Genomic DNA, 23454 nt, shown 5'->3' on the forward strand with positions numbered 1-23454 from the left:
TCCCTTTTGCCCCCCCCCGCCTCCTTTCATTCTAGAAGCAGCTTTTTAGCGCAAGGGTCGCGCACGCCCCCGCTATTGTTGTTGTTGTTCTTGCCGCTCCTCCCCTGCTTGTCTCCCTGGGTGGGGACTTTCCCATCTCAAGCCCGCCCTCTTTGCAAAAGCGCCTATAAGAAGCCCGGGGACGAGCGGCGAAGCAGGCTCGAGGACAGAGTTAAAGGAGGCTGCCACGCGGTGTCGTCGCGATCAGGTCCGACCTCCCTCCCGCCTTCCTGCGTGAACCAATTCTTGCTGCGCCACTAGATCCAGCTGCTGCCGCCGCTGCCATGGCTCCGATGACGGTGAAGGCCTACCTGCTGGGCAAGGAGGAGGTGACCCGCGAGATCCGCCGCTTCGCCCTCGACTCGCCTGCCCGCTACCTGCCGATACGGGACAAGATCGCCGATCTTTTCCAGGGGCTGCTTCGCAATTCCGCAGCCGCCGCGGGCGCCTTTCAGATGTACTATAAGGGTGAGTGGGGGGGGCGGGGGACCATTAACAACAGGCCACCGTGGTGTTTTACTTCCAACTCCGGTTTTTTTATTTATTTGTGCGACAGGATCGCTGCAGTAGCCTTGCACGCAGAAAGGAGATTCCGACTAAGCGTCGGGAAGACAGTACGTCTTCAGACAGTTATCTCCGTTTCTGACAGTAAGCTGCTCGATGGCGGAACGGACTCCCACGAGAGGTGGCAGAGTCTCCCTCAATGGAGGTTTTTAAGCAGAGGTTGGATGGCCACCTGTCATGGATTTGAGAATTCTGCATCGCAGGGGTTGGGCTAGATGACCCAGCTCTATAATTCTCTTCCAATTCTATGATTCCATGAAATCCGGCCTGGGGAACTTTTTTCAGTCACTTGATCTCCGGGTCTGGGAAAAGCTTCGCTGTGGTTCAAGGTACCGCAACAAGGCCAGGAAAAAAGGTGTTTGCCTTTAAAAGGCGCCTCTGCTTTAGTGAATTGATAGTCCTAAGGCTTTTCATGCTAGATCTGGGAGGCAGGGCTCTGTGTAGCCGTTATGGCTGCCTGCCGGGCTGAAATCAACAGGTCAAGGTTTTCCAGACTCCGTTGTGCAATGGAAAAGCAGTTGGAGGTTTTGTCAAGTGCCTGTGTGCATAAAAGGCAAAGCTAACAATATATTCTTTGCTCATTAACCTATCATAGTTGTCACGCCCTTCTGCTATACTTGCTCAAACCAGCTCTTAATCTCTAAACGAAAAAAGATTTGGAGTTCAGGTCTGTTAGGAAGCAACGCTCCCTAGTCTAGAAGTCTTACTTGCTAATGGAAGCTGTCTCTGATAATGTATAAGAAAAGGCACTCTGTACTAGTTCAGAGGCAGTCTTTCCCACAGTTTACTCCTCCAGTGTTGAGGCCTGAGCACTAAAACTGCTACTAGCTATGTCTCACTAAACCTCAGTGCAGTTAACAACCTCAATTCACCTGTTGAGGTTGGGTGGGGAGAGGGAAGACTCTATTGTGTGTGGCTACTCTTTAAGTGCTCCAACTCTAAATCTGGTTTCAGTTGCTCATTTCTAGTCCCACCATGCAATTAACATAGTTCTTGTCATCTCATACATACAAATAACCAGAAACATGTGGGTGACCCAGTTCTTCCCAACTAATCAGTGCCTGGGAGGATAGACATTGATCAAATAGGAAGGTTCCATGTGGTTGCATCATTGATACTCATACACATAGTGCGGTGGTGTGGAATCTTGCTCTGATATGTATCAAAGGACCCATGGCGTGAAGCTAAGTTATCTTGAATATGCTCTTCAACAATCTGGGTAAAAAGTATGGCAGACAGAGGAGTGACATAAGCAGCAGAGTCTCCACTGCGAAAAGGGGACTGCCACTGCAGGCGTTAATATGGTCCTAGCTACTGGTGTGTGTCCAAATTTCTGTTTGGGAATTGTCAATGTGTTTCCTGAGGATGGTGAGATCCCCTTAGTAGTAAGATATGACACGATAGGATATGGAGCTCGCTGATACTTCTCATAAATTCATTTAAAATAAGTGCCATTGCATAACACTGCACAGCTGTAAATATTTGTTTAAGCATGTTTGTACACTTGGGCAGTTGCGTCATACTGGGATATTCCTGTAGCAACCAGAATTTCTTCTAGGGAGCTCCCAGTCCTGCAAGTCTTGCACACTTTTCAAAAGAAGTGTTTCTTAAACCACTCATGACTATTGGTATATAAGAGTATAACGTGTGAGAGAGAACTGCACTGTGTATTGTGGTTTTCAGAGGCTGATGTCTGAGTACACAAGAGTGCAGAAAACTATCAGACTGTTGGTCCATCTGTCTCAGTATTTCTTAAACTTACTGGCAGAGGCTCGCCAGGATTTCAGACAGGTCTCCTAGACTTTACAGCAGCATTTCTGCATGCAACGCAGATGCTCTGTCATTCCATTCATTATTACTTCCAGAAGGCAACCTGGCAATGCCTGGGCTTCCCAATTATGACGAAAGGTAGCAAATGGCTTTTGTACCTGCATGCATATTGTGCGCTGTTTTCAGTCCTGCCTGAAGGTTAGAACTGATTAGCAATGCCTTATTTTTTTGTACTACTTACAGCGCATGCTGCTTTTAAGGTCCTCTTGAAAGGAATGTTGATTCCCATTAAAGGAAACATAAATGAAGGTTTTTCTTATCTCAAAAATCAGGTGCTAGGAGGTTATTGTCTGTTGCTGCTTTCATTAACAATAAAACCTGTCCTGATCTGGCATGATGGGAATTGTAGTCCAAAACCAGCTGGAGGCCACCAGGTCTGGGAAGGCTGCTCTTTTTAATAGCTTTGTATATATCACTGCCTAAAGCATCGGTGCATCTTTACTAGAGATCAGCTACTGGAACAGTAATTCAGTTGGTAGCTGAGAACTGCATAGCTTTTTCAGTGGAAGGTTACATTTCTTTCATCAGAGCTAGCTTGCATTACATAGCCTGCAATATGAAGCTTATTTGCCTTTAGATTTTAATTCAAGTAACTGAATAAAAGCTGTAAATCTGTCTTCTGAAAGCACTACTTTGCTATGTGAAATAAATGTGTAACCAAAGGATACTTCACCACCCATCCAGATGGTGCTAGGCAACTTTCTTAACAACAGACTTGCATACAGCCCAACAAGAGGAAGGCAGAGTACATATCGAGTCCAACAGTGTTTTCTGCTGCCCTATTCAGAAATTTCAGGATAAGGCTGAGTATCTGCTGTCAAAGTGAGTTAACTGTGTTCTTATTTCAGATGAAGATGGAGATATGATTGCTTTTTCCAGTGATGAAGAACTGAAGCTGGCCCTGCCCTGTGTAAAAGATGGGATTTTTCGCATTTATGTTAAAGGTAATCTTAGCCAGTTTAGTATTCTCTCTTAACTGCTTTTGGCAGCTATCTTGTAATGTATTCTAGTAGTTATAATTTGTTCAAGAGGGGAAAACATCCCTGCATTTCACTACACAACTTAGGACGCAGCTTTTAACAAGCTGGTGTTTCACGAGAATGGCTGCTACAGGAAATATCACTTGAGAGTAAGGTGAGACTCTATGAACCCCGGTGACTTAATGGGAATTTAAACTGCATTGGCAAAACCAGTCTTGAAAACTAGAAATTCACCCAGAGCCAGTACAAGGGTGGGTTTGTTGGCCACTGCATTTAAATCCCTTGAAGTAGACTTCCCCCATTTCTCATTCTACCCTTATTCTTTCAATGACCATTGTTCCAAGCTGTTTTTGACACGTGTAATTTTGTTTTTCAACTAATACCAATGTATAGTTGGAATGCAGCAGCAGTCTGAGGTGGTAGAGCCCATAAACTAGGCCAATAGGAGATTATGGCTTTCCCATAGAAACTCTAGTAAAGGAGATTTGTTGAAGAAGTGTAACAAGAAGCGTATAGCTGATCCAAAGTTTACATGACCAGACTTCTTTGTTGTGCTCCAAGAGGCTTGAAATTCCTCCTAACAAAGCTGTTGTGTACCAGTGGGGCACAAGCCACACACTAAAAGAAAGCTCAGTTTGACAGAAGTCGGCAGTTTCATGCTAGATTTCTGCAAGAAATGAGACATTGCCAGACACATGGGAAAGGGTGAGTATCCACCAGAACAGCATGCTAAGAGAGGAATGGTGATAGGCTAAGAGATCTAGACTTTGCCTTCTCTAACTTTCCCCAATATTGGAATTGGTGGTTTTAAAGGCCTGAAATAAGAATGAGCATTTATATTCATAACCTATGAGAACCCATATTTAGAACATTCTTAAATATGCAGAATGGGTATATATTGTATAACCCTCTGCTTATCATTGTTCCCTGCCCATTCCTACCTGCAGAGCAGATGTTGAAACCCCCAAAATTGAGAAGGTTAGAACAGGAAAAGTTATTGGTGGCCCTGATGGAAAACTGAGTCTGGTTTTTAAAAAAAGTCTTAGGATATAATAGAGAAGGCATTTTGCAGACTTGGATAGCAGAGACTGCTGGTGAGCAAAATATATCAATAACAATAATCTCGGGTTACAATAAGAGCCATGCTGAGAAAAAGACTCAGTGGCTACTCTCCTTTGGAAATAGAAGAAAACCATAAGCCATATGTATCTCTGGTAATTGGAACTCATGGATATCTTGTCTGCTGGTACAAACTGTGCCATGAATAACATATTTGAATATTTAAAAAAAATCAGTTGGCTACAGTAGTCTGTGGTGCAACTTGATAGGAAAACAAAGTTACGATCACTCATAACAAACAAGTCCTTGATGAGCTGGGTTGTCAACATTTCTGAAAACAATGCTTCAGTCACTTTTTGCCAATTGTAACATTTACATTTATTGTCATCCTCTGTATACAAATACTGATTTCACTCTATGTTCATGTTTATCCACACCACAAACACATGGGAAAGAGGTAGTGGCAGACACTAAAGGCTTTTATGAGAAATTGTTTAGTTCACTTCTGGGCAAAACAAAGTTGGAGGTGCAGGGGTGAGTAAAGTCTGCACGCTTCCATTTCTGTCCTTTTACAACTGTCCAGTTCTGCAGCTCATTTATCTTGGGCATATTTCAGCAACACCCTGTGTTTGTTTCCTTCAGAGAGAAAGGAGCTGAAGCGTGACCACCTGCACCGCCAATCCTGCAGCCAGGAGCGCCCACCAAACATGGTGCATCCCAACGTGATCTGTGATGGTTGTGATGGCCCAGTTGCGGGTGCAAGATTCAAATGCACTGTTTGTCCTGACTATGACCTGTGCAGTACTTGTGAGGGAAAAGGTATCCATAAGGAACATAACATGATCATGTTTCAGAGTCCATTGCTCCATCCATTTGAGGTAAGTAACATGAGGAAAAAGCGGTTGCCCAGAGGGGGCTGTAAAGATCATCTTGCCAAAGATGAATTGCAACTATTTTCTAAAGCGACAGTTACCCCTAACAGCGTGTTCTTTTACCCTTTAGTGGCTTCCCAGAGGTCGCTGGCTTCGTAAGATGAAACATGGTGTTCCACCTTTTGCATGGATGCAAGGCTGTGGTCACCCTTGTCCTGCCCGCAAGTGTCCAAACCCTGGCCAGGCACAAGGTAGCACCACTTCTGCTCCTGAGCAAGGTATGCATTTAGCTTTCTGTGACCATAATGGTGGTTGTAAATGCAAAATAAAAAGGCACACTCTGTCCCAAAGTCATTGCTTTCAGGAACTTACTTTTGAATAGATGTGTTCAGGATCTCCTTTAAGAATGCTACATTGAGATAAATCATAATTGGGAGCTAAAAGGAACTGAGTTTGTGAATCCTTTTAACTTTACTGATCAACTTTTCTCTTACAAGATCTATTAGTAACTTTTCCCCCCTTGTTAAAAACAGCTTCTAGCAGTCAATCTCAAGATCCCAATGTCACTTTTTTGAAGAATGTTGGAGAAAGTGTTGCTGCATTTCTGGGCCCACTTGGTAAGCAGTTGCTTTCATCTGGCTATTATTGCCTGTTTCATCTATGATTTGCCTTCATACTTGCATGTGAGCTTTCAGAAATATCAAATGGTTTAAGTAGCCTTTTGTGGTTTGATCAACTGGGTCTCTTACTAGCTGCTTTCTGCCACTATCAAAAGGATATGTATTACAGTACTGTGCCATTGCAGTATCTGTCACCTATGCAGGACATGTGGGCCTTCTGTTTAGTTGGCTATTTTGCCTTACGCTTTCCTCCCAAATAGTTTTGTCAAAGTCTTCTAATACTATGGTTAAGCTTTTGGGGGGGGGCGGGGGCGGGGAGTGGTCCTAGCAATAGTGTTTCATTTGTGTTTGTCTTCTCAAATACGGATTGCCATTACATAGGAAAAACATAAAGGCAAAAGTGGGCATCTCCTGGACCTGTGTTCTGATTTTTGAGTTTGTTGAAGGTGATTGTCCTTCAGATGTATGACTGCACTGTGCAAAGGCAGACTATAAATACTTTAAGCTGTTGTAGAGCAATGTAGTCCGAGGAGAAAGTTGGCACTGCAGGTCAGTCAGCAGTAGGTGAATGTTACAGAATAGCTGGCACATTGTCCATCTTCTCTCATATCAACCAGCTATCAGTCTTCACATTCTTCCCAGTGATTGCTCAGTGGGAACATGAAACTTCTGTCCACAATTCCTGCACAAGGTTATTGGAGAGCTACTTTTGTCTGACCTTCAGAATAGCAAACTGTTGCCATTCTAAGGGGGAGGGGGAATTCATCCAAGAAGACTGTATTCAAATCCCTAGAGATGTAGATGTAGACAGAAACAAAGTGATTGCAGATTACCACCAGCTTCCAACTTTTAAATTGTTTTTCTAGGTATTGATGTTGATATTGATGTGGAACATGAGGGACAGAGAAGCAAAGTGTCACCTAGTACAGAACCTAGTTCTGAGAAGAGAGGTTCCAGTGACCAGACCGGACCAGAAGCAAGTACCAACAGCAAACCAGCTGCAGATGCAGATACTCTTACAGACCAGCTGCAGGAAATGGCAGTACATTCTCCTGCTACACAGATGGAAGAGGAGAACCTCTTGTCAGAGGTACGAGTATGAAGATTAAACTGTCACTTCCGAAATGTGCAGTCAGTAGGGTAAAGATGTACACACTGTTTACTGTATGCTTGTCACTAAGATCAGCACTGATGCTTTTTATATTAGGAACTTAAATCGATCTTTCGTTTTCCTATGCAAGAGAGTACTAAATTTATTTAGAGATGGTCATGAGTAGTGGTAATCTTCTAGCCTCTGTACAATAACATACAACAGAAAAAAATGTATTATTTCCAAAAAAACTAAAGCTGCAATCCTAACCCCGCTTAGGTGGGAGTCAGCCCAACTAAATTCTGAGTATGCATGGTTACTTGGCGGGCATTCTTTGTTCGGTTTTCCTGGTGGACATTAGGCTCTGAAAAGGCAACATATTGTATATTTCTAGCTTCAGGACTGGGGGGAAAAACCCATGCTAGATATCCTGAAAATAATCAAGAGTATATAATTGAGCAAGAGATGTTTGGTAAGACAGGGTGAAATCCATTATCACATGTGGACTTCCACTTGCACAAGAGGACTTCCCACTGCAGCTCTTCACTTACACTTGTTCTGGAGGGTCTCCCAGTGTTGAGTGTGGAGGTGCTGGAGAAGCAGGAGGAAGTACTATTGTACATGTGGAAATCCATTTTTCTGGTGTATGTTTAAAGCCACAGATTAGTAACATCAGCATGTATCGAAGGGGGTAGTTTTAGATGTGAAGCTAGATCTGTAATACACACTGAAGTGGCTAAAATTTTCATGGAAGGTTGTGGTTAGCAATGTTACATTTGATGTGTTTTCTTGGGCATCAAATGTCTGTTTAGCAGTCATGGAAAATCCTAGAGAAAGTATAATCTGCAATATTCCTTAAGGTGAGGGAGGCAGAGAACTTTAGTGTTGGGGAATTATGTTAGTTGTAGCAACATGTATGTGCTATTGGTAAGTAACTTCATTAGGCACGGGTCTTTTAAGGAGTACTTTGTGTTATTCTAAAGCAGACTCTCCACATTGTCTCTGTGCAATCCCAGGAACCAGCTGAATCCAGCAGCAGTTCAGGGGCAGATGAGGACTGGACCCATTTGTCTCCAAAGGAAGTAGACCCTTCAACTGGTGAACTGCAGTCCTTACAAATGCCAGAGAGTGACAACCCAAGCTCTCTGAATCCAGCTGAAGCGCCCACGAACACAGGACCAACAGGACTGCGAGAGGCCGCGCTCTATCCTCACCTTCCACCAGGTAAAAAAAAGACATTGGAAGGCTATATACAGCTCTGGCATGTTAGGAAATCAAATCCTGTTTGCCTTGGGTACAGACTAATACTACATGTTACTTGCTGAAACCTGCATCTCCTTACCCAAGAGTAAGTGCCACTGAACTCAGTGAGCTTATGTCGGGAGTAGACATGCATAGGATTGTATTTGAGTCACATCTCTTCAGTAGTATTATTTACAAGACAAATTGGTCACTTGAATCCAAGTGTGTAGAAAGTTCGTTAGCTGCATTTCGGTATAAGCTTCCATGACAACATACAACAAAACAATAAAACATAAACCCCAAAACTAGTTTATATGAGCTGCTTAAATTCCCAAGCAAATGTCTTTGCCTGATACCAGAAAGACAAGAACGCAGCCCTGTCTGCAGGTCTTGAGCTGTTCAGGGCTTTATAACCATCACTTGGGTTGCCAGGATAACTTGAAAGATTGTTACCTAATCAAGGTCAGCCTCAGTTGGTCTTCCTATTGGTAACTTTTCCTGATAAAGCTTGTAAGGATCCAGTTGTTAGAGAACACAACCTAGACACAGTCAATTGCCCTCACCATCTTAAAACAGCCAGCTGTGGATTTGCAGATTGGAGACGGGATGTACACAAGGTTGTAGGATAGCTGGGTCAACTAATCCTATTTCTACTTATTTACAGAAGCAGACCCCCGTCTCATTGAATCCTTGTCCCAGATGTTGTCTATGGGGTTTTCTGATGAAGGAGGCTGGCTCACTCACCTGCTGCATTCCAAGAACTACGACATTGGGGCAGCTCTGGATACCATCCAGTATGCCAAGCAAGCAAAAACTTCCAAATAGCACCTGTGTAACTACTCATAATTCTTAAAGCAAATTGTTAAGGCTGCTGCAACTGAGTAGCCTACCTTTTTATATCTTTTGGCCCCTGCAAGGCTCTGATTGTCTTTCCATATTCTAAGTTCATTCTATCAATAAAGATTCACATTAACTTTCCCCACTTAATTCAGTAGTGTGTCTAATTTGTGGTAATACTTCATATTGCAGAAGATACTTGGTAGGTGCCAGTACTCAAAACAATGGATGCTATCAGGCACAAGTTCTGATAGCTGGTCTGGTTTCTGGGTTTTTTTACCCTCAGGTGGTGAATCAACTGCAAGCCTTGCTTTTACGAAAAGAAATGGTTTTGGAAACTTGGCTGAAAGGTGGTTTTGCATTTCACATTACATTTGTGGCACTTTCTGTACTAGGGTGTGATGAAGCAGAAAAAGTTTTTAATACATAGGCCTACCATTGTTGTGGTTTAGCCCATGACATGAGAACTCTGTCACGTTCTATGAGACAAGATAATCAACAGTGACACTGATTCATTAACTACAGCAGGCATAGGCAAACTCCGCCCCTCCAGATGTTTGGGACTACAATTCCCATCAGCCCTGACCACTGGTCCTTTTAGCCAGGGATGATGGGAATTGTAGTCCCAAACATCTGGAGGGCCAGAGTTTGCCTATGCCTGAACTACAGTACCCATACAAGTTTCAGCACCACCTGAGCCAGCATTCCTACTCCTACTCCAGAACCAGATACAAGAAAATTCCCTCCTTGTATGCAAGAGAAAACAAACTAGCCCCCAATTTCGTACTTGAATGCAGAAAAACGCCTTTTTAGAAATTTCTGCCTATACATAGCATACAATGAATACTGCTTTGCTGGTTTTAAAGTCTTGTCCCGAAACCACATTTTTCACCACAAATGATGAACAACATCATAGAAGCCCTACACGCCAAAGATATTGACAAAGTATTTGAGTACAATCTCCTTTATTATACAACATAGCTCTGTGACTTAGGTCAGGCTACAGTTTATTCTTCTAAGTCATCTCACATAGACTAATAATGATAAAAAAGTGTTGGGAAGAAAAAAGAGCATTTAAATATCATCATCAAAGTCATCTCCTGTAGAAAAGAGGTTTCTATGCAGATTCTTTGAATCTGAGACACTAATAAGAGTATTTAAAAAAGGGGCAGATTGCTGTTCAGGCAGTCTATTATGCAGTTTTTCTTGAAGATGAGCATTAGTCAAAGGAGGAAAGTGTTTCCCTCTACCCACAGGTATGTCAGCTATGGGAACATGTTCAATGTTGGAGAACTTTTGCACTCCAGCTAGTGGAATGGATGCATGATGCCAATTACAGGGGCTGAAGGTTGCTGGCCTTTCAGCACTTGTCCCTGCAGCAAACGTTTGGACTGGCGTTCCCTGCCTTTCTTGCATCATGGCAGTTTCATTGCCACTATTACAACTCTTACCAGATAAAAGGAATTTCTCCCACTTTGAAAGTCCAGCAGCTCTTGACTCTGAATCTTTATTCTTCTGGCACATCAGATGCTCTTTGACAGCAGGAATCCCGTTTCCAGATGTATCATCTCCACAGGTATTTTTAGCTACCATGGCTGAATCTTTTCTGTTCTATGATAAAAAGCAGGAGACTGAAATAATCGGAAATGCCAGATTGCAAATAAGTAAAGTTACTCTATCTGATGCACGTGTAGCTCTTTTGCTCTGTTGCACACTCGGCTAGACTGCATGGGTTGGTCTGTTCTAAGGTGGGTAAGTAAGTAGTCGACCTATCTGCAGGAAAGTAACATGCACCACAGGTGGTGGTTCTGTTATTAAGACAGAACATTCTTCTCAGATTCAGAAAGCAACTGCACAGCTTGCTAAGAAGCCTTGCTGAAGCAGAACCAGCATTGGTTTCTGCAAGGGCAAGCAGTGACGTAGCGTGGGTTGTCAGCACCCGGGGCAAGGCAAGTAATTTGCGCCCCCAAACCCATGGATTGGCGCCCCCTAACCCTAAACCCCAGCCAGTGCGGCCGGCCCCCCCTGCACGCCCCACACTATGCCACTGAGGGCAAGTCCAGTTTTACAAACCTATAAAGAGTTATTTGAGAGTTTCACCAAGCATATAGAGGTGATCTGGTTGATATAATGTACTTGGGCTTTTAAAACACTTTTGACAAAGTACCTCACCAAAGACTCCTGAGTAAGCTTAATGGTAAAGCGATGAGAGGCTGTTTTGTGGATCAATAATTGGCTGAGTAGCAGGAAGTAGAGAATAGGAATCAACAGACAGTTCTCTGAATGGACAGGTGCAGAAAGCAGAGTCCTTCAAGGATTGGTATTGGGACCTGTGCTTTTTAACTGGTTCATAAGGGATCTAGAGTTAGGAGTGAGCAGTGAGGTGGCCAAGTTTGTTGATGATATTAAATTGTGAGAACAGGATGCTGGACTTAGGCCACAGGCTGATCCTGCAGGCTTTTCATGCATTCTTTAAGTTGATACTCATTGACAATCCAGCTCTTCCATAGCAAGGTTAACATTGCATCCTGTACAGATGTACACTACTTACATAGTGGGGAAAAAATTAGAGTAGGGCCTCATAGAATGGCTGTAATAACAGGCCCACTGCACAATAAGTAAAAACCCAATTCACTGGCTACAAATACTGTAAAGTTGATTTGTCAGGTAAAAGAGTTGGTTAGGATATGTACAAACACCACCTTGTGCTTTCAGTGAGGCTTTGATTATACTGAAAGTGCTCAGTAAGCTCTACTCATTTGGTAGGCTGCTTTGAGAAGATTTGAGTTCTACCCATTTCAGCAACAATGCAGGGAATACAACACGAGTGAAACTTTTATGACATTTAAAAGAGGGTCCTGTAATACTATAAAACATTAAGTATTTGCTATCTTGGAAAAAGAGCGATACCTCAAAATGTAGGACATCCTTTGCAAATCCACAAGCTCTCCTTTTTCTAGACCCCTGGGAATCGTGTAAGCTGGTCTTCTGACACTTCCTAGCAGGTGCAACAAGATTAAAAGTGGTCCAATGAATTCACACAGCATCACAGAGAGAAAAAAGCAAGTACCTCTTAGATGAACCTTGTGATTCAGTTATAGTATTCTGGCATGTTCAAACAAGGCACCATTACTTACTATGCAAAAAATAAGAAACTACTACATATCCACCTTAGTGTGTTCTTGGAAGAGTAGCTCTGTTTTTCTGTATGCACCATTATCTCCTCCTCATCTTCCTTCACTTGCTCTTCACATCTTCCATCAAGATATTTACTCCAGCGGCTGACCAACTTTACCTTTTCCTCCTACAAAAATTACAGAATGTCTTATCGAGAGTCCTAACTCACTATCCATCTCAGACTAAATGCTCTGTTGCTTTCGTGATCTGTTTTAATCACAGCAAGAAACCGGATAATCATTATTTTTATTAATACCACTGCTGCTACTACTGTCCAGCCATCTCAAGTACCAAGAAAAGCTGAATTTGGTGAATTATGCAAACTCAGATGCATTTGTTCTGGTTTTGCTTGTCATGGGGAAGGACAAGAGATATGCAGGACCCTAGATGGTTTCTAATTAGTACCCCAGGCTTCTAAGATTTCAATAGGATCTGCCTGTGCTTATTCAAGCCCATCCTAACAACTATTTAAAATGAAAGCATGTATGCTCAGAGAGCTTAATTCTGTACCCAACCTAGAAGAACTGTGTTCCACACATTTTTCTGTGTTCTGATGAACCATGACCTTTACACAATCCTGCTAATATGCAGTAAAAACAAAGGTTGCCCAATGTCACATGGAGAAATGGGTCCTTACTGTCAGGGGATGATTAGCTGCTTGTGCTTAAAATTGTGCCCCCTCAGAGTTTGTGCGGCTCCACAAACCTCTGTGTGTGACAGAGCTCCTCAGACATGTCTGCTCTAGTCACTAGTAGAGTCTGACAGTGGCTGCCTGCGGAAACGTTTCCAGCAAAGAAGCTCCTTAACGGAAACGCGTCTCCTGGACTCACGACGTGGCAGCTTCCGGCGAAGAATGGGTCTCCCTACAGTTGCTTCTGACACCTCCCCGCTATTTTCGCTGGACGTGTCTCTCACCCCTTTCTCTCCCCTGCTGTTTCCTGCCTGGGCTGCTGCGTCTCTCTCAGCATTACTGAGATCCTCCTCCAGAGACCCCTCGCTCCCCCTGCTGGTCCCTGCTTTGGCTGCTGACTCTCTCCCAGTCTCTGGGAGCCCTACCAACTCCCTTTCCTCTGATGTCAGTTCCCTGACATCCACCTCCCCTCCAGGGCCCCCTTCCCCCCCGCCCCTACTCTCTCCTCTGGGCGGTGAGGAGCTGAAACCCCGAAAAGAATCCTCTTCATCTTCAGACGTCTCGAACATTTCCCTCCATCGGTTTTCGTTCCGGCTCGCTGAATCCTCCTCCGCCTCGGAATCAGAGAACCCCTCCAACTCTTCTTCTTCGTCGGTGGTGGCGAAGTATTCCCTCCGGAACCTCGCCACTGGCTGAGGTTTACGAGGGAATCTCTGATGAAAAGTTTCTATCAAAACCTCGTCATCTACATCCTCTGCCATGACCCAGGTGTTTTCCGACTCCGGCTCCCCTTCCCACATTACCAAATACTCTACTTGATCTCCCTTCCACCTGGAATCGAGAATCTCCGCTACATGGTAGCTGTGTTCTTTTTCCTTCATAGCTGGTCCCCTATTGACCCTCCCTTCTCTGTCCCCTTTATACGGTGACAGCAACGACCTGTGGAACACTGGGTGCAGCTTCATGTGGTTCGGTAACCGGAGTCTGAAAGCCACTGGGTTGACCTGCTGCGTGACTTCAAATGGGCCCAGCCTTTTGGGTCTTAACTTCTTACAACCCCCTTTGAATGGTAACCCTTGGGTGGACAGCCACACCTGGTCCCCCACCCTAATGCTTTCCCCTTCCCTTCTGGTTTTGTCTGCCTGCCTCTTATATTCCTCCTTCGCCCTGTTTAAATTAAGTTGGAGCTGGCGATGGATCGCTTCCATTTCTTCAACGAACTGTTCTGCAGCTGGAACGCTCCAGTTCTCCCCTTCCCCCCCTGGGAAGGCTCGGGGATGACACCCGTGATTAGCCAAAAAGGGGCTCATCCCCGTGGACACGTTCTCTGCATTGTTGTAGGCAAATTCTGCCAACGCCAGCTTCTCCACCCAATCATTCTCTCTGTCATTCACATAACACCTCAAATATTGCTGGAGGACACCATTAGCTCTTTCCGCCTGCCCGTTGGTTTCTGGATGACGGGCAGTTGAGAAATTCACCTCTACATGCAATAAGCTCATGAGCTTCCTCCAGAACCTGGAAGTAAATTGTTTCCCTCGGTCAGAAACCACCCTCAAGGGGGCGCCATGCAGCCTAAACACATTTTCCACAAACAATTTAGCGGTTTCTTCCGCTGTGACCGCATGTGAGCAGGCTATAAAGTGGGCCATCTTGGTTAACAGGTCTACCACAACCATGATGGCTGTTTTCCCTCTGGACCTTGGCAGATCAGTCATGAAATCTATTGCCACTGCCTCCCATGGCCTTTCCGGCGTGGGTAGTGGTTCTAATAAACCTGCCGGTGCCCGCCTCTCCCCCTTGGCTCGTTGGCATTGGTCACACCCTCTCACATACTCCCGCACATCTTCCCTGACCTTGGGCCACCAGAATTCCCTGGTAACCAGCCACATGGTTTTGTGTTGCCCAAAATGCCCTGCTGTGGGGCTATCGTGCAGTTGCTTGAGTACCTTTTCCCTCAATTCCCCTTCAGGTATATATAACGCTCCCTTGTAGTACAACGCCCCGTTTCTCTCCTCAAAACCCCCGGGTTTGTCTCCCTCCCTCCTGAGACCCCTGAGTTTGTCCTGGGCGTATTCATCCTGCACCGTTCCCTCTACCAGTTCCCTTTGCCCCACCAATGCCGCCCCACACACCCAGCGGTCCTCGGGAATGACATGGGTCTCTTCGGGTGCACCCTCCCCCTCCAAATATTCAGGTTTGCGTGAGAGAGCGTCCGCCCTAACGTTCTCTGGGCCTGGCACGTAACAAATCTCAAAGTTAAATTTGGAGAACTCCTGGGCCCATCTCAACTGCCGTTGGTTGAGCACTCGCGCAGTTCTCCAATACTCTAGATTCTTATGGTCCGTGCACACTTGCACCTTATGTTGTGCACCAATTAGCAGGTGCCTCCATCTCCGGAAAGCCTCATGAATCGCAAGAAGTTCCCGGTCGTACACCGTGTAGTTCCTCTCGGATTTGTTCAGCTTTCGCGAAAAGAAGGCACACGGTCGCCACTCTGACTCCTCCTTCCCCGGCTGCAGAAGAAGCACCGCCCCTATGGCTCTGTCAGAAGCGTCTGTTTCGACCCTCAGCTTTTTTTGTAAATCCACATGCAGAAGTTGTTCATCAGAGGCGAAGGCCCTTTTCAGTTCCTCAAACGCTCGCTCCGCCTCCCCCGTCCAAACAAACTTCTTTTTACTGCTGAGACAGTCCGTGATGGGCGCCGTCAGGTGGGCGAAGTTTCGGATGAACTTACGATAAAAGTTTCCAAACCCTAGGAACCTCTGCAAATCCTTCTTGGTTTTGGGTGTTTTCCATTCCAGCACTGCTTGAACCTTGCCGGGGTCCATGGCCAACCCCTTGTCTGACAAGCGGTACCCCAGGAATTCCACCTCCTTGGTATGAAACTGACACTTCTCCAGTTTCACCCACAGCCTGTTGGCTTGCAGCCTGCTCAACACTTCTCTGACGTCTCTCACATGTTGCTCCTCATTCTCCGAATACACCAACACGTCATCTAAGAAGGCCACGCAATTCTTGTAGAGCAAAGGCCCCAGTACGTGGTTCATGAAGGCTTGAAAACACGCGGAGCCTGTTTGTAATCCAAAAGGCATAACGAGGTATTCAAATGCCCCCAAAGGGGTGAACATGGTGGTCTTCCATTCATCCCCTTTCCTTATACGTATCAGGTTGTACGCCCCCCTTAGGTCCAGCTTTGTAAAAATCTTTCCTTTCCGCACCCTGGTCAAAATATCATCAATCCTGGGCATAGGAAAAGCCGCCGGCTCTGTCACTGCATTTAACTGCCGGAAATCACATACAAGTCTCGGCTTGTCCGTGTGCTTTTTATCCACAAAAAACACTGGGCTACCCCCCGCTGCCTTGGACTCTCTGATGAAGCCTCTCTTCAGGTTCTTGTCAATGAACTCTCGCAACTGCTGCATTTCCCTGTCTGACATGGCATACAACTTGCCTACAGGAAGCTGTGCTCCAGGGAGTAAATTGATCTGGCAATCAAAGGGCCTATGCGGGGGTAGTTGGTCAGCTTCCTTCTCGCTGAACACGTCGCTGAGATCAGCATACTGTGGTGGCACCTTCCCCTTCTCCATTACTTCAGTCCCTGCCAGGGTGGCTTGGGCCCCTGCTGACCCCTTTTCCCCCCTGCAGTGTTCTAAGCAATGTGCTGAACCGAAGGAAACCACTCTTTGATGCCAGCCCACCAGCGGATCATGTAGGGCTAGCCAGCTCATTCCCAAAATAATGGGAGCGCCTCCCAAGGTGGCCACATTAAACGCTATCAGTTCTGTGTGCCTTGCCACCCTCATTATCATTGGGACGGTCTGCAAGCTGACTCCTCCTCCCAACAGTTCCCTGCCATCGATCGTGGTCACCTGCAGGGGGTTGCTTAAAGGGATAGTCTGTATCTGGTGTTCAGCAGCAAACTCCTTGCTCATAAAATTGCAGGAGCTGCCTGAGTCCAACAGCGCCTTTATTTTTAGGGGGTGTCCATTTTGCAGCTCTAGCGACACTTCAATCACTAGAGCAGGTCGAGGAGCTTCTGGCATGGGCACTTTCACTGCTCTTTGGCCTGGCTGCAGTGCCCTGACGGTGGCAACCAGGCGTTGGCTTTTACATGCTCCGTTTCTCCCTGCTCTCCCCCCTCAACAGCTCCCACCATCCCTTGCCATTCCTTCCTCTGGGGGCAGACTCTGGCAAAGTGGCCTGGCTGTTGGCAGAGATAGCATTTCCGGGCTCCTTTTCCCTCCTTCTTAGCCCCCTCACTGGGCTTTGAAACTGCGCGCGCGCGGGCTGTTCCGATTTCCATCGGCTCTGCCGGCGGGAAAGCTGGCTCAGGAATGTCTGGAATGCGGAACTCCTTCCAACGTTCCCCTCTCCCTTCCCGCCTCTCCAAGGCTCTTGCCTCCTGGCGCGCTCCAATGGTCAGCGCAGATTTGGTCAGCTGATCCATAGACACCGCCCTGGGGCTCCGGGACAGCTCGTCTTTCACAGCCGAAGAAAGACCTTCTTCTAATAGCATCTGAATGGGTGCCGCCGATAAATCCCACCCCAATCTGTGAATCAGCATGGTAAATTCAGTCCAGTACTCACGGACAGATCTGCTTCCCTGCTTGCAAGCCATTAGCTGTCTGCGCACCACCCCTTCCTCAATATCGCTGGAAAACATGATATCCATTGCACGAAAGAACTTCATAGTGTCCTTTAGGATATCATTGTGCGTTGCCATCAGGGGTCGAACCCAGTCTCGCGCCCCCTTCTCAAGATGCCCAATTACGAAAGCAACTCGCGATTCCTCATCAGGGAACTCATCAAACTGCACATTAAGGGCATATTGCATCTCTGTCCTAAAGGCATGGTAATCCTTGGGGTCCCCCCCAAACTTCTGCACCAATCCTGGTACCTTTCTGGGGAACTGAGTGGTTCTCCCCTTTTTGTCTGCATCCTGAGCCCTTCTCTCCTCGAGCCTCGCCGTCTGCAGCGCAAGTTGGACCTCCAGAGCTTGATACCTTTCTTCCAAGCTTGGACCAGCTCCAACCCCTGCCTCTCCGGTTCCGGCTGGGTTGCTCATGATGCTTTCTCCTGCACAGGCAGCGTACAGAGACTGTCAGACTGCTGTCAGGGGATGATTAGCTGCTTGTGCTTAAAATTGTGCCCCCTCAGAGTTTGTGCGGCTCCACAAACCTCTGTGTGTGACAGAGCTCCTCAGACATGTCTGCTCTAGTCACTAGTAGAGTCTGACAGTGGCTGCCTGCGGAAACGTTTCCAGCAAAGAAGCTCCTTAACGGAAACGCGTCTCCTGGACTCACGACGTGGCAGCTTCCGGCGAAGAATGGGTCTCCCTACAGTTGCTTCTGACACCTCCCCGCTATTTTCGCTGGACGTGTCTCTCACCCCTTTCTCTCCCCTGCTGTTTCCTGCCTGGGCTGCTGCGTCTCTCTCAGCATTACTGAGATCCTCCTCCAGAGACCCCTCGCTCCCCCTGCTGGTCCCTGCTTTGGCTGCTGACTCTCTCCCAGTCTCTGGGAGCCCTACCAACTCCCTTTCCTCTGATGTCAGTTCCCTGACACTTACTTAACTAAACAAATGGATAAATTACTGTTATAAACATTTACACAAAAATAAATCTTGAGAGTATCGGGGGGGGGGGACTCAGCTAAACTCATCTCCTTTCCTTGATTTGTATTTTAAGGGCTTGTGACTGGTTGTCCTTCAATTTTGGCTTTGAAGATACACTTTATTTAATACAAAGGGGTTTACCTGCCTGCCCGAATTCTCTTCCAGTTTAACTATTGTGTTCTCACCATCTCTCTTTATTGGTTCTTCTATAAATCTGAAAATAATCAATGCACTTAATGTTATATCACTATATAAATGTGTGTGTTTTAGAGTTCATATGTACTGAAATGTGAGCACAAACTGCAAAGCATCAGGTCTCTCTCTCACCCACATGATCAAGGTGTCTCCCCTGCCAGGTAAGTATAGAGGTAGAAGATATCACACACTATCTGCTGATTTCCCCCTTGTATACAATGCCCTGAGGAAAATTGATATCTCCAATTCTTAATTGGCTTCCTGGTCAATCTGCACAGAAATGACAGTTGAACTCCTAGCATATAAACATCTACAGTGGTACCTCTGGTTGCGAACGGGATCCATTCTGGAGCCCCATTTGCAACCTGAACAGAACACAACCCGTGCCTGCGCGTGCCCCGATTCACCGCTTCTGCGCATGATGTCATTTGGAGCGTCTGCACATGTGCGAGCAGCGAAACCTGGAAGTAACCTGTTCCGTTACTTCCGGGTCGCTGCAGGATGCAACCTGAAAAGATTTAACCCGAAGCGTCTTTAACCCGGGGTATGACTGCATATATTACACAAGCGGTAACCAAATTTGCACAGTTCCAGCTATGTGAATGCACTCCAATTTTAAAATTTAATGTTGTAAATTTCTTTTATGTTGTAAATTGCTGCAGGCTACGTTTTACAATTTTAGAGGAAAGTTTTCCTTTTATTTTCTGTCATTCGTTGTAAAGACCTTTGGCTATATACAATAAAAATTGACTTGACTCTCACCCACATCCACACCTTTAGAAAATGCAACTGTGGTAATTAATAATTGTTAATAATGGAACAAAGGAAATCTGATACAACATGCAATGAAAAATGTTAAGATGGTGTGCATAAATCCCGCTAGCCAAATCAGTACCTTTGGTCTCAACAAAACCTCAATTGCTCCAACAAATAAGTTTAGGCAGCTGGTCTAAAGGATTGTTTCAGATTTAAATTGAAGTGTTGTTGACACTTCCACTCCTTGATCATAGTAATCATAGCATTTTAAGCAGTTATCGAACCTATTTCCACAGAAGCCAAGTTTAATGGACATCGTGTCACCTTTCTGAATTTGGAAGTTTGCTAGTCCAGATTGGAATTAACTAAGTGGGAGCAGAAGCATTATTTTAATCACATTAAATCTTTGCACTGCAGTTGACAATTGTAGAATTGCTGAACATTTCTAATTAAAATCCATTGGGTGATAGATGTACTCAGAAGATACCCATTGAAATCAATGGACTTAAGTAATCTTAAATCCACTAATTCCAATGGGTCTACTCCGAGTATGACTTTGCTCGATACCACCCATTATATGTAATTTAGAATGAAAATTATAATGCAAATGTATACAGACACAAAACAGCAAATAATAAGTTAATACCATACCTAAGCATTTCTGTAGGTCCCTGCTCTACCTGTCCTTGTAGCAAATTGAGTTTTTGTACATGGCGCCTGCAATCAGATCCAGAACCCTGACCAAAAATCTAAAGTAACAAAAGTTTTGTTAACAATTATTTTCACAGTTCTTTAACGTTATATTGGCAAGGAAATAGCATCATAGCTATATCTGAGAGGCCCTAGTCCCAGGGACATTACTTAATAATGGGCACTTCCTGTTTGTAAATCTGACATATATACAACCTTTTGCTTTAACAAACTTGAACTGTACATCTTATCACTCCACACTTTGGCAAAGAATGCAGTATACTCTTCTTTGTGTATGTTAACCTCCACATAGTTTATATAATCAGAATAATTACTACGACTCCCTTCTTCCAATACATGTTTTATAGTAGCTCTCCTATAGTACTATATTTGGATCACATTTTTTATCATCAACATGATAACGTATTAAAATCTCTTCTAGTTGAGGAGGCACCAGAAAAAATAGAAACACTCCACTGCTTAACCTATTTTTAACACCAGATTATGTGAACAGATTCCTATTGCAAGATAAGGAGATTTTTTTAAAAAGGGATTTATGTGGGTAACATAGATTTCTAATACTAATACAGCAAAATCCTATTCATGTCCACGCAGCAGTAAGCCCCACTGAATCCAATGAGACTTGTTCCCAGTTAAGTATGTGTAGGATTGCAGTTTGAGAATCTGAGGGAAAAGAATCCACCTACTAAAATGCCAGTTCATTGATAGCAGGACTTAAATAAAGGAACTGTGGGTACTCACCTTTAGAACTGACTGCTTTTCATCACATACTTTGCAATTCCATTTTTGGCTCTTTTTGATCTAAGACAGAATTGCAGATATAATTCATTAATAACCCACACAATTACATGGGTGAAACATTCACCACTGTGCATGTTTCTGTAACTATTCATCGATTTTCAATAAAAGCCAAGTGTGTATTTTAAGGGGCTCAAGAACAGGTCTATGATCAGAGTGCTGTGTGTACTGTGTACTTATACGTATATCAGAATTGTTTATTGTAGGTTTCTGTTCCTTTTCCCCCTTAGTATTCTTTTGTAATAAAAAAAGTATATAAGAATTGTGCACCTTCATTTGAACTCTTCAACCTGCCTGAATTATGTCAGCAAAGTTAGTTGTTATTGACTTGCTTAGCTTGCCTAACTTACTGTATTCTCACCGAGAAGAATGCTTACTTTTCCACCCAGTAAGTACTAAATACCACATTTGTGTGGCAAAATCATGGAAACACAGAACACCTGGCCATAATTCAATCATAATCCATAGATTTAATGGCCGAGGGAATCACAATTTTTAAAGACGAAATGCAACAGTGACCATTCTACAGATTGGGGCATGTGCAATGCAGGCTACAGTCTGCTATAAGCCACATCTGACTGCCTTGCACTCATTACATTTTATGCAGCCCCAAGTCCCTCCCAAAGCTGTTCCATTCTTCCATCCAATCAGCATTTGTTCCTTCCTGCTTGTTTCCTCCTTAATTTTGGCCACAGTTAAAACTGAAGCAAGACTATCTTTATTCTGGAAAACACATCCAGAATAATGCTGTCTCTTTTTGCCTAATCCACTGCTAACATGTGGCCCCTGGTGGATTCCGTCCAAGGTAATGTGGCCTTTGACAGAAGAAAAGTTGCCCCACTCATGCTTTGACCAGGGAGCAGGAGCACTGCAGAATGGCACAGTGGCAGAATAAATAGCTGCAGCTGGTTCAAGTCAAAGTACATGGAACAGCAAATTTTTTAAAAAAGGAGTTTCTAGCCCAGTGGTTGCCAAGCTTTCTTCCACGTGGACCAATTGAAAATTGTAGAAAATTGGCAGGCCAATTAATGTTTCTGCCTGTTGCAGCAATTGGTAATGTGCTGTGCTAAATGCTGTTATGATTTTTAATTGTATTTTTATTGCTTCTTTTATTTCCTATTTCATGTGTTACTGTATCACCATAGAATTCAAATTATAATACAATAAAATACAATATACAGAAGCAAAATAAATACAATTAAAAAACAATGCGAGTATCTAACATGCAATGGATGTGCCATTTCTCATCTTCAAACACAAATCCAGAGACACCACAGATCACCTAAATGAAGCTCATGGACCACAGGTGGCCTGTTGACCAGTTTGGGAACACTTGCTGCAGCCAGTGAATGATGCACAATGATTTGATAGTACCCCAATAACACAAGATGCTGGTTTTTAGTACTATATTTATATTTAGTACTATATTTATATTTACTAGGGTAACACCTCCCCCCGCCCTGAAGTGGACCATTTTGGTCTACTTCAGACTTTCAGACCTGTAGCAACCACCTTTGTGTAACTGTGGTCAATGCTTTTTGGGGGGGGGTGCAGGGGTACACATACCCCTAAACATGTTGAAAATCTTTGTACTTTTGTCCATTTACTGTATTTATTTCCCCCGATTTGAACTATAAAATGGTGATTTTCTTGAGTCAAAGTGAGAGTAGCCCTAAACGTGTTTGTTGTGGGTTTTTTTGAAGGAAAAAAAAAGCACTGACTGCAGTGATGGAAATGCCCAAGTTTGCCCTGAAGGCAAAGCCAGCTTGCAAAACCTCAACTTGTGTCTGTTGACCACCTTTTGAATTACTTTTAGCGTCTTGTATGGGACTAGATGACTCTTGGGGGTCCCTTCCAATTCTACAACTCATCTGTTCTGTGAGCTGGAGGAGGACAGAGCTCGGGTTCAAGTAGCCCGCGCGCTCCAGCCGGCAGGTCCCGTTCCCGCGTGGCCTCACCTGCTGGACTTGGAAGACGTTGCAGAAGCAGCACCTCAGCACCTGAAACTGCTGAGCCATCAGGGACACTGCTCTCAGTCAGCGCAGCTTCTTCACTCGCATGGGAAAGAAAAACACACACCTTCCATCTCTCCCAGGGGACGAGAGGGACTGGCAAGCGCCTCAGCAGCAGCACACTTCCGACTAAGCCCAAACATTTGGCGGGAAATGGCGCGCGACGCGCAGATAGGCCCCCCCCCATTTCCTACGGCTTTTCATTGGCCTCGTGCAGGATCTAATTGGGATGGGCGGGGACGAGGTTCCTCCATTAACTAAGGGCTCCCCTCGAGAGGCAGAGTTGTTTTGGCCGCGGAGTGATTTCCTGGTTACCTTTGAACTCTCCGGCGGCGTTTGGGGGGGTGATAAAAAGCAAAACAGCTGTGTGCAGGAGGCAGCGAGAAATCCAGGATTAATTAAGTAGTAATGACGAGTCAGACACG

General features: G+C 44.9%; 2 protein-coding genes across 4 annotated transcripts; one reads left to right on the forward strand and one right to left on the reverse strand.

The window, feature by feature from the left end:
* Nucleotides 1-168: 168 nt before the first annotated feature.
* Nucleotides 169-9283, forward strand: SQSTM1 (sequestosome 1). The gene is made up of 8 exons (XM_082211806.1): nt 169-507; nt 3282-3377; nt 5115-5350; nt 5475-5622; nt 5878-5961; nt 6831-7054; nt 8071-8278; nt 8961-9283. Exons 1-8 carry the CDS (start codon nt 324-326, stop codon nt 9119-9121), a joined length of 1341 nt encoding a protein of 446 aa, XP_082067932.1. The 5' UTR covers nt 169-323; the 3' UTR covers nt 9122-9283.
* Nucleotides 523-23341, reverse strand: MRNIP (MRN complex interacting protein). 3 transcript variants are annotated; one of them, XM_082211827.1, is made up of 8 exons: nt 22976-23335; nt 20961-21020; nt 20160-20257; nt 18699-18771; nt 12304-12437; nt 12044-12131; nt 10585-10744; nt 523-1141 (listed from the first exon to the last, which is right to left on the reverse strand). In XM_082211827.1, the coding sequence occupies exons 1-8, from the start codon at nt 23033-23035 to the stop codon at nt 1134-1136; spliced, it is 681 nt and encodes a 226-aa protein (XP_082067953.1). In that variant the 5' UTR covers nt 23036-23335; the 3' UTR covers nt 523-1133. The 3 variants fall into 3 exon arrangements, with proteins under 3 accessions (XP_082067953.1, XP_082067952.1, XP_082067951.1); XM_082211826.1 differs by lacking the exon at nt 523-1141 and adding an exon at nt 9551-9612 and having other exon boundaries at nt 22976-23339; XM_082211825.1 differs by lacking the exon at nt 523-1141 and having other exon boundaries at nt 10082-10744; nt 22976-23341.
* Between the last annotated feature and the right edge of the window lie 113 nt (nt 23342-23454).

The sequence above is a fragment of the Podarcis vaucheri genome, assembly GCF_965113315.1.
Source record: "Podarcis vaucheri genome assembly, chromosome: 2".
Lineage (NCBI taxonomy): Eukaryota > Metazoa > Chordata > Lepidosauria > Squamata > Lacertidae > Podarcis > Podarcis vaucheri.